General features: G+C 40.7%; 1 protein-coding gene and 1 non-coding gene across 2 annotated transcripts; one reads left to right on the forward strand and one right to left on the reverse strand.

Moving 5' to 3' along the window:
• Positions 1 to 896: 896 nt before the first annotated feature.
• Or-14 (candidate olfactory receptor) lies at positions 897 to 10,827 on the reverse strand. The gene is made up of 9 exons (XM_028304967.1): positions 10,640 to 10,827; positions 9,985 to 10,095; positions 9,333 to 9,469; positions 8,627 to 8,966; positions 7,651 to 7,837; positions 6,841 to 6,940; positions 2,708 to 2,803; positions 1,692 to 1,850; positions 897 to 1,028 (listed from the first exon to the last, which is right to left on the reverse strand). Exons 1-9 carry the CDS (start codon positions 10,695 to 10,697, stop codon positions 984 to 986), a joined length of 1,233 nt encoding a protein of 410 aa, XP_028160768.1. The 5' UTR covers positions 10,698 to 10,827; the 3' UTR covers positions 897 to 983.
• An 889-nt stretch (positions 10,828 to 11,716) lies between these two features.
• Positions 11,717 to 11,789, forward strand: TRNAA-GGC (transfer RNA alanine (anticodon GGC)). The gene has a single exon. It is a non-coding gene; the product is annotated as a tRNA-Ala (tRNA).
• Positions 11,790 to 14,918: the final 3,129 nt, after the last annotated feature.

The following is a 14,918-nucleotide window of genomic DNA, read 5'->3' on the forward strand; positions in this document are numbered from 1 at the left end:
TTGGTATCTCAGGGTCATTAGATGAAATTCTATCTGATCTGCTCGGCGACCGGACTTTATAGCAGTTATCCAACACTGAACCGTCCTAGCTATGACATTGTCAGGAAACCGCTACTTCAATAATGGATTAATAGTTCCGATTTTTGCCACGTTGGACAACCATAACATAGTTATGAAATTTTACAGGGGGGCGTTACTGTCAATACGGGTCGTTAGTTTTTGATTTTTGCCACTTGAAGTTTCAAAATCCTTATTCCCCTATTCCAAACTCTTGCCCTCAAAAATGAGTACGTGTAAACACGCCACGAGAGGGCGCTGTTTCGGAAGTACTAAAAACGCGGGTACTTCCTACTCGACTCTACAACACGCGGGTAGACGTCCAGTCAATCTCAAAATGGCGCGCGCGTGCGAGTTAAAAACCGCAATAACAGTGTAAATACCCGCTGTGTTCAAGAATATGCTGTGAATTGTGTTGTGAGTGCAGCAAGACCTACTTAACGATTAGAAGTAAGCGCCGGGCAATCTCGAAACCCAGGACTTTGCAAGCAAGCGTCGAGCAACGTTGGCCAAGTAAGTCGCAAAACTTCCCTACTTGTAGCGGGTAGTATAGATCGTTTCATCCACTCGGACGCGCCCCACCAAGTTTTGGTCTCGGTCGCGCGGGGTGCGGGGAGTTTGATCCAAGCAATCCGAGCGGCATTATTGTAGTGTGCGTGTGCACTCATGGATGATTTAGCGTGTACCGATAACACTCAAACATTAGCGGAAGAATGGTGGGGCGCGTCTTCGTGGATGAAACGATCTGTACACAGTACCGTACCGATAGTCTATCAGAAATTAAACCACAACTATAAGTTTTCTAAACTCTGTTAGGAATGTCAGAAAAAATAATAGAAAGTTGAAAATTTATTTGTTTCATATTGGTTTACATTGTTGTGCTATAATAAATAAAATGCGTTTCCTTAGTAAAAATATTAGACATTCTAAGATCTAATAAGTGTGTACATAGAGTACGAAGTTCGTAGAATCTGAAACAAAAAATATTATTCAATATTAAAATACTTAGTAAGTGCTATAAGAACAACCATCACAAAGATTAGTGTTCAGTTAAAATCATGCGCTTAAAAACACTAGAAGTAAAGATCGAATACATTAAACGACAATTTCGTTAATAAAATACTCGTATAGCCACATTTTTTGCATCTTGGCAAACATCTATCTATGACTTAGCTATTAATTTATATAAAAACTAGCGGCCGCCTGCGACTTCGTACGCGTGGATCCCGTTTTACCCCCTTAGGGGTGGAGTTTCGTAAAATCCTTTCTTAGCGTACGTCATAACATCTACCTGTATGCCGGGCTGTGCGTTGTTGATAGATCACTATGTCAGTCAGTCACCTTTGAGTTATATAGTATACTAGCTTTCCGCCCGCGGCTTCGCCCGCGTGGAATTTTGTCTGTCACAGAAAAACTTTATCGCGCGCGTCCCTGTTTCAAAAACCGGGATAAAAACTATCCTATGTTCTTTCCCGGGACTCAAACTATCTCTATGCCAAATTTCATCAAAATCGGTTGCGAGGTTTAAGCGGGAAAGCGTAACAGACAGACAGACAGACAGACAGAGTTACTTTCGCATTTATAATATTAGTTGGGATGTATATTTAGGCGGCTATTGCATAAAAATAACTTACAAAAACAAACAGCTCCATATCAAAAATGAACAGGTTGAAAGCGGTGATGTAATTCGGGACTTGCGCGCGCGCAACCATGAACGGTATCATGCGCAGGATTCGGCGCTCGCGCGAACGCTCCCAGCCCGAGCTGTAGATCATTGTCGACATTTCTGTGGACTTTATCGGAGAATTAAATTAATTTGGTCCAGTAAAAGAGTATGCCCGTTTTCGCCATCTTCGTTCGTTCATTTCAGCCGAATGACGTCCACAGCTGGACAAAGGCCTCCTCCAAGGTTTTCCACAATGAACGGTCCTGCGCTGCCCGCATCCAGGCTCTTCCCGCTTCCTGTTCTCACCATCAATTCCTAATTTTTTAGTGACCCCTATAACTATGATAACACAACAGGAATTTTGTTCTCTTAGGGGTCACTTAAAAAATAGGGATATACGGTTAAAACGGGCAAGAGATTTAACGAACTGCTGACACTGTGTAGTGTGTAGGTTTGTTGTCTACACGACAAGAAGAAGAAGAGACTAAGAAAAATACTGGATGTGGGCAGCGCAGGACATTCAATGAATAATTCTTATGTTGCCGATATGTATTTGATGCCTCCGACTGCATTTGTGAACACTAAGGCTTGTTTTTATCTTTTTAGTTCATTTTTACGCAGTTGGGTTTTTTGTGTAGGTAGGTATTCAATAATAATTTTATTTTAATCTTTTTAGTTAAATAACATACATTTTTATAAGCTACATAAAAGGCCTTTATTATGATATCCCACTCGATAGGCTTTGAAAAAAAAACATGGCGCCTAAAATCCGCCATTTAGATTTTTTTCAATTTTAATGTAGCCAGAGTCACTCTCACGATTAAGACGAATCTAACGACACCTCTCACGCTAAAATCGGTCTAGCCGTTTAGGCTGTAGGCCGTGCCAAAGAAATATACATACATACATACATTACACTCGAAAAACATAACCCTCCTTCTGACGCAGTCGGGTAAAAATAAGAAGAATTTTCTGTCTACTTACCATGTCTTTCAACGTAGCAGCATTTTTGCAGGGTAAGAAAATGTGGACGACAGATGTGAAACTAAACAATGTATAGCGCAGGTCGAAACCGTATCCCTGAAAAAAGGAGATGAATCATAAGGATCTAATAAAACGATTTAAAACAATAAAGACATTATTATTATTATTCAACCATCAGTTCTAGCGGCCGCCCGCGACTTCGTACGCGTGGACCCCGTTTTACCCTTTAGGGGTTGAATTTTGGAAAATCCCGTCTTAGTGAGCACCTACGTTCTAAAAGGAACCCCCATGCAAAATTTGAGACTCCTAGCACTTGTAGTTTCTGAGATTTCGTGATGAGTGAGTGAGTCAGTCTTTGTTTAGTTGAACTTGAACGCGCTACTTAATCTAAGGAACTAGCAGATTGTTTTTCAAATCTGTCCTAGTTTCGTAACATAATAATATTCACTTCAAACAACAAACAATCAAATCTTTCCTCTTTAATAATATTGTTTTCCAAATAAATAAAATAAAATAATAAATTAGTATGGACTATATTATTATCACATGGCGCAAGTACACTATGCCGAAAATTGTCCAAGTCGAAGCGCTAGCCCGCACACCGAAGTATAGGCGACGGGTGGAGGAAGGAGAAAGTATCCGAAATGGTGTTCACACTATTACGTCTTGGCCAATTTCCTGCATACTGTACTTGCGCCAACAGAATACTTTGCTAATATCTATTACTTACTAGCTGACTAAGTAGGCGAACTCTGTTCCGCCTTAAGGCCTCAGCCTCGAGTTTAGCGGGCAGCGGGGCGGGAGCGGCGGCGGCGGCGCGGGAGCGGCAGGATCTTATGCGTAAAATCAAATAGACCGGTTCTCGAAAACAGCGGGGCGGGAGCGGGCAACGAGCGGGCAGCGCACTCCTTCTTTTGCCCACAATAAATCGAGCGTTAGGAATAAATTTGAATCGAAATAAAATTGTCGCCGTTGTTCAAACATTTCGTTTGCGAATAAAAACAAATATCTCGACAACACAACCCCGAACACAACATTTCGCCGCTAAAGCGCCGCGCGAGCTGCCCGCTTGTTTCGTCGAGAACGGGTCTGCGTTGCCCGCCCCGCTCCCGCGCCGCCGCCGCTCCCGCCCCGCTGCCCGCTAAACTCGAGGCTGAGGCCTAAAGGCAATAAATAAGCCATCGCAATTTTTCCTTATTTGCTCACCGTTTAACCCTAATCTAACCTACCCTGGACTACGACAAACATTTTAAAACCAAAATCAGCTCAATCGGCCCAGCCGTTCTCGAGTGTTAATCAGACTAACGAACATCAATTCATTTTTATTTATATAGAAGATAGAAGATAAGATAGATTCTGTGCTAATATTCGATTAAACACATCTCGTGTGACTTCTCGCAACAACGTGATATCTATTATGAAAGGCCTCCGCTAGATGGCGGTGTGCTGTCTTATTTGACGGTATCATTTGATTTTTTCCAAATTAAGAATACCCTTATGGTTTCATATTTCAAACTGTGCCTTATACATTTGGCCCCTTTTTATTGTGTTAGAGTCCAGCTAGTGTAGTACTGTTCTATGAGTACACTAATTTTTGTAAAGAGATCCTTACTAGGATGCTTGTAAAAGGATCTCTTGGAATAAAAAAGAAACAATAACGCACGTAGAGAAGATATAGATGACCCACGCTGAACTGTCCCACCAAACTCAATGACAGGGGGGCGCTACCATCGTTCTACTATATGGTTTCCAACATGGCAAAAATCTGAACCAGCGATCCGGTATTGACGGTGGCGCCCCACTGTCAATGTCATGCATAGGACAGTTCAGAATTTTGGAACTATATACGAAATATATGACTATGACTATGACTATGTACTAAGATACGAATGTAGAAAATATAACATAAATAATAAATAATTTATTCACAGAAATATTTACAACAACAACTTAAGGTTACTGGTAGTTCACAAACTAGGTAATCCTTTTTTTTTTTTTTTTCGGGGAAAAAATGCGTTGAATCGCATACCTACCCTGCGGGGACAGGGTAGGTTATGTGGGGCTCACCAAGTCAGAAGGACGAGGCATACCCACTAAAAAGACCCCGGTGCTCCATCACTCGCCATAAGTGGGAGGAAACTGTGGGTTTCCGGACAAAGCCTTCTCTACCACAGCCCCTCCCGGCGATTGCCCGCCTACACGGCGGGCCCTACAAGCCCCCCAGGACGGGGGGCGACAGGAGCAACTGGAAGCACACAGCTGTTCCCGTCCGACGGTGGTGGTGGCCTGTGCAATGCAGGCGGGGGCGCCCCCACGCCCCCGGCCCGCTGGCCATCACCGAGGAGAGGAAACTGGAGGCGATCATATTGTCGCCTCCTCTGACCCCTCCGCCGTCGCCGTCTCTTGGGAACTGGAGCTGATAGTTTGCTGTGTTTTACGGCTGTACGATTACTTTAAACTGCACAGGTACTTACTGGCAAAAGTGAATTTAATGGGTGCATAAGGTGTGTGTGGTGTGTGAGTGTGAGTGAGTAAGTAGGTGTGTGTTTGTGTGGGTATGTAAGAGAGAGATGGGTATGATGTCACTAAGTTTATGAAACTGAAATTGAAACTGAAATGTTCAAAGTGTTCACGCGGGATTAGTCAACAGCTCTGTTTCGTGGTAGCTAATTTGTAGAAGCCAGTCGAATAGCTTCGATTTCACGACAGATGGATGGCTCGATTTGATGTCACAAGAAGATGCCACTTTGTTGTAGATGAAAGGGTATAGGAAGTCCTTCCCCCCTAGACAAAACGCACTTTTTGATCGAATCGAAAATCGAATCCGTCAAAACTCCATACAAAAAAGGGGCTTTTCGACCACTTTTCGACTGGTTTGCGATTATAATTTGCACTTTGTCTAGACCCACTTGTGTCTTTTTGCAAAAGTTATTGTGACAGAAGGAATTTTAATTAGTCAAAGTCAAAGTCAAAATTTCTTTATTTGTTTAGACTAATAAATAGTTCTTACAAATCGTCATATGCTCTTAAGGAGCCTCTACATATTCTTTTTGTAAGTTGATCCCTTTACTTAGCCGAACCAAACACCGAATTGTGGGTCGGAAGAACGGCGTTGAGGATGTATAGTTTTCGAACGCTCAGGGCGTGCGCCTCCGAGTACACCAAGTGAGTAGGGTAGCGGCGCGGTCTTTTGAGCATTACCTTGAGTACTCCTCTCTGCGCCCTCTCAATCCGCAGCATTGCTGTTTTGTCGATCCCACCCCATATGGCTATACAGTAGCTGAGAACTGATTGACAGAGCCCAAGGTAGACCATCCTCAGAACCCTGTCGTTGGTGACATCGCGCAGCCTCAACATAATAATATGAATGATTTTACGGACCCGTTTAGATAGCGTGACTACGTGCTGGTGGAAATTTAGTTTTTCATCTATTTTAGGGTGTCTCTACGACAAAGGATGAAGACATTATTATTATTAAAACATGCCAATCAGTTCTAGCGGCCGCTCGCGACTTCGTACGCGTGGACCCCCTTTTACCCCTTAGAGGTAGAATTGGTAAAATATTGGAAAATCCCGTCTTAGTGAGCACCTACGTTCTAAAAGGAACCCCCATGCAAAATTTGAGACTCCTAGCACTTGTAGTTTCTGAGATTTCGTGATGAGTGAGTCAGTCAGTGACCTTTCGCTTTTATAGTATAGATAAGAGACGCTCTTTTTTATTCTGAACGAGAATATTCCCACCTCTCGTTCCCACCGCTGCAACTCCTGTGTAGCCAGGATCTACAGCTTGACCGCCAGTAACAAAACCAGTGAAGGTCAAGTTTGTCCCGGGGGAAAGTTAAACTGTCATTGGACCCGCAACGAAATTAATCAGAAGAACATTGGAGGAGTTGGAAATTAAGGTTCAACTTCCCTCCAGTGCAATGTCCTCTATCATAAATATCAGCGTGGGACCTTGTGGGTGGACCACAAGGTGGACCGACGACATCATAAAGGTGGCAGGATGGCGCTGGACGCAGGCCGCTAGCAACAACAAGAAAGCAACATGGAAAGCATTGGGGGAGGCCTATGTTCAGCAATGGACAGTCCTGTGGCTGAGATGATAATGATAATGATCATATAACTTATATTACCGCTGATATATGGAACAGCAAGGAGCCGATTTGTATCATAGTGCTGGTCAGGATGGTCCCCAACCAGATGTTGAAGGTATCTTGAATCAGATCGACGAATCTGAAACATAACACCAGACGCTAGACAAATTGATGTTCGAAATCGACTACCCACACAGCTAAAGCCCGGTCTGTGAGCACGTAGAATTTTTTCCAATGACCCCAAGCTACCCATCCTTATCAAAATTCTACGTGCTCACAGACCAGACGTATAGCAGTAGCAGACGACGTCGCTAGATAAACTTATGCTATTTCATAAAAAAAAACAGAGCCAGTATAATGACGACGACATGACGTGGTGTACCTACTCACTTGAAAATTTTCAACTGTAACAGGCAGATTTTTGACAAACGTGAAAATTATGTCAAACTCAAAACAAAAAACATCGGTTATCGTATAGTTACGGTCATAGGTGGTGCATCTCGGCATAATTGTAACTATAGTAGGTACACTGCAGTTTTATGGTTAATAGAGCAGTCAAAAGGTAGCAGGGAAGCGCTGGACGCAGGCCGCTACCAATCGATCAACATGGAAAGCATTGGGGACGTCCTATGGCTGAAATGATGATGATGATGATGATGAAGAGCAGTCGAAAGGTGTGTTTTTTAAGTACCTATCATTTTCTTATAAAGCAAAACCTAAGAATTACCAAGAAGATTGTGGTAAATAATAGTTCTAAATGATCGCAGCTAATTACTGTTCTAGTACTTTTACCATTAAGATTTGGTAAATCTTAGGTTTTACAGTAACTAGAGCTTTCACACGTAATACCTGAACATCTTCTTCTGCTCCTCAATAAACGTCAGTATCCCCTTATACATGTCCTCGGTGCTGTCACACCGGAAGGCTTCCTTCAGCTTCATACAGCACAGGCTCATCTTCAGGCAGGCATGGTTGGTCGCTATGCCGAATAGACCGTCGTAGGCCGTGTAGTTCAATACGCAAATTATAGCTGAACCTATAAAAAGAACCGTTTTTTTCCTAGAATTCCCGTTAACCCTTCGTACAAAGCTAAAAAATAAGTATAAATTTTATAGCGCCCGCAGTGAGTGTACGAGCGCAACAGCAACATAATTACGCACGAGCGATAAGGATGCGTAGCTTGGGGTCATTGGACAAAATTCTACGTGTTTTTAGAGACCGGGCTTTAGACCTTTTTTCCAGAAGTAACGTTAGTACCTACCTAACTAAGTTAAATAAGCTTGTCTTACGAGTGGGTTCACCACGATAGTCCAGCGTTCCTCGGATCGGATCATGTCATCGAATCCAAAACTTCATGTGCTTTTGTCGTCGTTAGGCTAATGCTTTGGGGTAGAAAGTTCTCGAATGGCGACCACGGACGAGAAAGCTTAATAAAACTACTGAAGGTCGCGGAAAGCGCCTGGATGGGGGAAGGAATAGAGTAATAGACATTGAGGAAATCCTTGGGGAGGCCTTTGTCCAGCAGTGGACGTCCTTTGGTTGAAACGAATCGTGAGCAATTCAATTTAGGCCTCCCTAACCCTTCTGGCCACGTACAGANGTAGGCCAAATTCTCCGTTTGCCTCTGGAAAATGCTGCAGCCTGCAGGTGAGCTGATGAGCATTTGAAATATTTCTGACTAGCTTTTACCCGCGACTTCTACTAATTTTGGTTTGTCAAGAAATCGGGGGCGTATCCCTCTTCAAAAACTGGAATAATAACTATCCTATTGCTTAAGCATGAAAAGGTAAACAGACATCGTTTCTTCCAGATTCTATAAACTTACCTGTTTCATACACAAAAAGTATTTCAAAGTACGGCGACTTCAACATGTCCTCAGGGTCACGCGAATTTGGTGGTTTCACTTCGTGAATCATGTACCTCTTCGGGTTATCGCTAAAGGCATAACTGTATAGGGTCATGACGACCGCCATTCCTGGGAAGGTCATGATGGCTATGGACACTATGGGTGCCCAGAGCCTTTCCACGTTGAAGACTCCCTTCTTCACGTTCAGGAATGCTATGTCTTGCTGCTTGCGAGGTAGGAAGTTGAAGCTCGCGTGGTCACGGTTGATTTCGTCCAGAATCTCTTTGGCTTGGGCCCTTTTGTAGTACATTAGGAACATCTGTGGGGAAATTGTTTTTTTTTTAGGATGTGGAATTTTCTAGCTTCTAATTTGTATAAGGATTTAACCGATACTAACGGGGTGTCTAAAGGTCATAGAAAACTTATCAACTCGGAAAGGGATCAACACTGTATCACCTTTCATGCGCTTTTAACCGCGAGGCGAGGTTTTTAGGACGCAACAATACTTAGTGCGGATAAGTGTGCGTTGCAGTATGAAGTTTCATACAAAGAATAATGACCGCCTCGAGTTGATACGGTTACGATCCCTTTCCGGGTTGATAAGTTTGCTACGTCCTTAAATCTGAAACCAGGGTTATTAGGGTTGTGTTATAGAAATATAAATAGTAAGAATGAACTGCCTTACCTTGAAGAACGCGCCAAGAAAGGGCCCGACGATGGTGCTATGTCTGATGATGTTAAAGATGTCTTTCACCATCCAGCACTTGTACATGTCGATCAAAACCATCATAGCCAGAGGGAAAACGCACACGAGTAGCACATCTAGGAAACAGTTAATATTGAGGCAATAAAGTGGTCAGTTAACTCCAACTCAGTGTGGTAGAGTAATAGAGAGGACCAACCTCCACTCTTCCCGTGGATGTCGTAAGAGGCAACTAAGATACAAATATGCGAGCATCAGGCCTCCCCAACCCGTCTGGCCAGCGTGGGGAATGTCAGCCAAATCTCTTGCCTCTGGTAAATTAGAGAGGGTCTTTCTCCTGGAGAGACGACTTTCCAAGGACATTACACATTGTAAAACGTCCAATGACAATTTTACAGATACAAGTTATCTTAGTAATTATCATCATCAGGTCATTTAGTCTCCACTACAGGAGCACGACCCTCTAATTGACCAGAGGCAAATGGAGGATTTGTCCTACACTCCCCACGCTGGCCAGACGGGTTGGGGAGGCTTGATGTTCGCGTTTGTCCATCGCTTACGACATTCACGGGAAGATTGGGTGTTCTCTACTCTGCCGCAAAGATATGGCTAAAAATACAATATTAATACGTACTAATAGAAATTATACGAAATCTGTCCGTAGCTGGGTTAGGAAACATGATTCCAAGAGTGAGTGTGAAGGCGATCCATTGGTACGTCTTGTTGAAGGACTCGAAGTGGTGCTCTGAAAAGGGTACATAAATGTTGTCAAAAAAGGTCGTAGGCCCGGTTTCCACCAAAGCGAAGATATGTGTTTGAATAACCAATCAGATTTGTCTCTCTGCTCAGCTGAAATCTGATCTTCTTCTTCTTGTCGTGTCGACAACAAACCTACACTGCAGGGTCAGCCCAAAACTCCGCCACAAGAGTGGCGTTGTCAGTAGCCTATATTAAATCTTCCTGCGTGCAGTTGTTTGGGCACGCAGGGCACGACATCATGTGCTTCGTCGACTGGGAAACAAAACAAAACCACACTCCTCTCAACAATAAACAATTATTCTTATTCTTATTCTCCAAGTTTGAAATATGATTGGTTTTACAAACACATCTCTCCGCTCCGCTTTCGAGGATGGAAACTGGGCCTTAGGGTTCCGTAGCGCAAAAGAGAGAAGAAACCCTATAAGATCACTCCGCTATCCAGGTCAACAAATTAGCTCAGTTTATGGGCAATTTGTTTTTGATGAAATTATTTTTAATGAATAATTAATATACGTTACTAAATAACCAACCTTTTATATTAATTAGATCATCCTCAGTATATTTTTTAAAGAAATTCAACAAATTCATTTTGTTTCGTGGACGAGTCGCTGGTAGTGTGAATTGTGGGGAAATAATGATTTCAAATTGACGTGATTATCAAGAAAAGCTTACGCTTTGATTTGTAATTCATGAAAACTACAGGCTGTTCTTAAAATACAACGCAAAAACAATAATGTTAACAGTATTGTTGTAAATATTCCGGCAGCATAAGAAATAAAATAGATAAGTAGCCAGTTCATCTGTGGTTGAGGATTCCGGCTGAAGCTCGCTTCCACCTTCAGCCTGATTCGGATGAGATGCAGGCCAAAAGCTTCCTCGTTGTGGATAAAAAAATAGGGTAAAAACCTAGAAAAATTACACATTCCTTTGCAAATTGTAAAGTAAGTACTTATTAAATTAAAAACAATGTGTGGTGCATGGATGTTTACCCACACCTTGGACTTTTACGCAAAAAAAAATCCAGTCGACTTACTCATTCGAAAAAAAATTTTGAGAGATTACAATTTTTCCATTTCAAATGTTAAAAATATGCAGTAGGTATACACCGAAGTAATTCAGTAATTTTAAATTAAGTTACTAAAAGGTTTGTACTCGTGTTACCCTAAGTGGTCACCAATAATTTCTATTGTCTCAATTCGTTGGTACTTGAAGTGTCAACGATTTTGGGAGCAGCCTGTGCATAAAATACAAGTGTTTCCCATTTAGATTTCTTTGTAATCTTCCAATTATTGCTACATTTTCAAATTATAGCAGCGAGTGGCGCGTTGCATCAAAGGTGGTGATTACGTAATTCTCGCAAATTAGACATTGAATATTAATTTGATATCAGGGTGTAAGTGGCGTAATGGGCCATAATGATGGTGCGAACACTTCTATGTTCTACTAGATGCCTAGATGGGCTACTACAACCGAATTAAGTGCTAACTGCGCACTTAATGCACACTGCACACCTCGTCCGTTCCAGAGCGTCCGATGCGACTTGTGACGTCACGGCTGCCTGGTGCGCAGTTAGCTTGACTGGGTTAAGGTAACTGGGTTCATCCAGTGCCTAAGTAGCTCAGTTGGAAGAGCAGTCGCCCGGCAAGCTAAAGGTCGTGGGTTCAATTCCCGCCTTAGGCAGTTAGATTTTTTCAAGTTGTTTATTTAAAACTAGCTTTCCGCCCGCGGCTTCGCGCGCGGCGACTACATTATCTACATATTTTACGGAACCCTATTTTTTTCCAAAATAAAATTTAGCCTATGTTACTCGTGGATAATGTAGCTTTCGAATGGTGAAAGAATTTTTAAAAACGGTCTAGTAGTTTTTGAGCCTATTCATTACAACCAAACAAACAAACAAAGTTTTCCTCTTTATAATATTAGTGTAGATGTTTAAAAATTAAGGTACGAGTGAGATATTGCTCACGACATTGTTGATGAGCTTCAACAATATTAAGTCGGATTCTAGCGATTGAATTGGAGAATTGCCCGCGAAAATTGTAGTCTAAAAACTAACACATCGTATGATTAATTATAAAACTTTATTGCACAATAAAATCGTACAAAAGGTGGACTTAATGCTATATAAGCATTCTCAGCCAGATATATGATGAGATGAGACCGATGACGAGTTTTTAATTTTGTTTTTCTTTTGAGATTTTTATTGTTTTGTGGCTTGATTTTATTTAAAGCATTCATATTACGGACAATTCTAATCTAAAATACATAATAGAAAAGTTTTTCCAATTTTTTTTCATTTGTGCTCATTTTATTTAGCGATTTGAAGTTACTTTAGGCAGGTGACCGATGCACACGAATACATTTTTTATCCTGAAAAGCTAGTCTAGTACCAAGTAGACCTAAAAATCTTTATTACGTGATTACTGCAAATCAGGTGTTGAATATTCCGCTTGATATAACACGTAATGAAACCTAATGATGGATCATTTCTTTATGACATAATTTTTACATTTACGTGAACAGTTGAGGGAAAAGGTGCGAATAGGTTTTTTTCGAAACGGCCTTATGGATGTAGTCAGTTAAATGCAATTAAATTTAATTTAAAAAAGGCACCGAAATTTATTTGCTTTTGAATTAAATAAAAATTGTTCTTTACTTTTTAGTTTTTTTTAGCAACGAGTTTTAGTTCGTAGTTTTTTAAGTCTTTATAAAAGCTTTTGTAATAAATTAAAGATTTTTTTTAAATGTCTTTTTGTTTAAGAAGGTTTGAAATAACATACACAAAGTTCTTTATTTTTCTTCTATCTTCTTCTTGACTGATCTTCTGTATTCTTCAGTTAAAGACTTCGTTCTTCTAGGCTTCCCATTTTATTTCTTCTTTCTTCAGTTTTCTATTTACAATAGTTGATTCAGTCTCACATTCCCGTTATATTAGAGAAAGAGAACCTCAACTATTGCAAATAAGTTATTTATTCTTCTTTCTTGAAGTCTTCAATTTTATCAACAATAGTTCATCTCTCGTAGAAAGAGACAACTATTGTAAATAAACTCTTCTCTCTTCATTTCTTGTTCTTCAAGGCTAAGTCGTCCATCTCTCTCTCACACTACGCAAGAAAGAGACAACAGAAACAGAAAGCCCGAAGGCGTTGTGATTGTGACTCTCCCAGAAACTTCAGAACCATTTTTTTTTATTTTGGCGGTTGCAATCTTTTTTTAACATTCATTTTTTCCACAAAACAAACTCAATCCTCACAAGTTATTTTTTTCTTGTGTTACAATCTGTCTAGCAACCGCCTTAAAAAAATATGCACTGACTTTTTCAAAAAATACTTTTTTTCGCCGATCTCAGGTTTGGGTATATATTTTTTCTTTATTAGTGTTGTATAACGGCGTAGTTACGGTTTTTTCTTTTAATATTTTTTACATCATTTACAAACTAAGTCAGATACATTAGAAGCGACTATAACTAATCAATAACAATGTACAAATGTCTTAAAAACAAGCGAAAAATGTATAATTTTAAAGGCGAGCGACTTTAACAAATGCCAGTGTTCCGATTCCGATTCTCTCTTCATTTCGTAGTGATGTTAATAAGTATCGATATTTTTTAAATTCTGGATTCTATTAGTTAAAAATGGAAGAACTGTTACTTCAAATAAACTCTTTACGACTTAGATCTAGCACAGCACAAGTGACATTTTTATAAAATCATCGACAAAAATATCGACACTGCCCCCACACTAGCCGATAAAATTTTCACGTCTACCCTCACTGCGTACCATCTGCAAATTAACAAAAAAATAGCCGTAGGAACTGTCCATTGCTAACAACTGAAATAACTCGATTGCTGACGGCACTAACGCGATTAAAATCGCTCGCCTGACGACACACAACTTGAAACTAAAAACTATTGGTATATAAAGGTGGATTTATACTTATCTGACGTGATATGTGACATCAGAAAAGAGTTTCATACATTTAGTATGCGACACGACCTAGATAGTAACTAGAGTTTATTAAAATCTGAAACTGAAATCGATTCCATTGTGATATATCACATGACACGTCATACAAATATGAATCCACCTTAAATTGTAAAAGACACGCTTTCGTATTTTATTATGACTATTTCGACGTTGTATATTTTGCACAAACGTAGTCAAAGTTAAAGTATAATGATCAACAAGTAGATTTCGTTTTTAACTCCATCGGAGTCCAAAACTACAGGTCTAGTTAGTGTACGACTAAGGCCCAGAACACACGGTGAAACCAGAGTAAATACAAATGAGTAGGTCATCTTCATAGAAACGCACCGAGCGCGGTTTTTGTATGTGAGCGCGCCAATACGTATGCGGCGCGCACGCACACACTGACCGGTGCAACTCCCCGCTAATCCCCGCTAAATTTTGTCAGTGTGTGCGTGCGCGNCCAGCGCTGTAGAGTTTAACCAATGACGATAGATTGCGCTTTTTAGACACGTCTTATTTATTTATTGAAATGTATTTGTCACATATCGTCATAAATTATAGCCTATAATTATGTTAATCTGGTTTATAAACAATACAATGTAAAGTTTCAACAAAATCCGTTCTGTAGTTTTTGAGTGAAAGAGTAACAAACATCCAGACATCCAAACTTTCGCATTTATAATATTAGTAGGATTGTTATACGTCGCCACTAATGACAATTTTTTTTCCCATTTATCCTCAGTAGGGACATAGTCAGTGTCCACAACCGGGAATAGACGGACTGCGGATTCTAATCCGCAGTCCGTCTATTCCCGCATAGATGCGGTATCCACGAATTACC

This window comes from Ostrinia furnacalis, unplaced genomic scaffold (genome assembly GCF_004193835.3).
Source record: "Ostrinia furnacalis isolate ACB-3 unplaced genomic scaffold, ASM419383v2 OfSCF1629, whole genome shotgun sequence".
Lineage (NCBI taxonomy): Eukaryota > Metazoa > Arthropoda > Insecta > Lepidoptera > Crambidae > Ostrinia > Ostrinia furnacalis.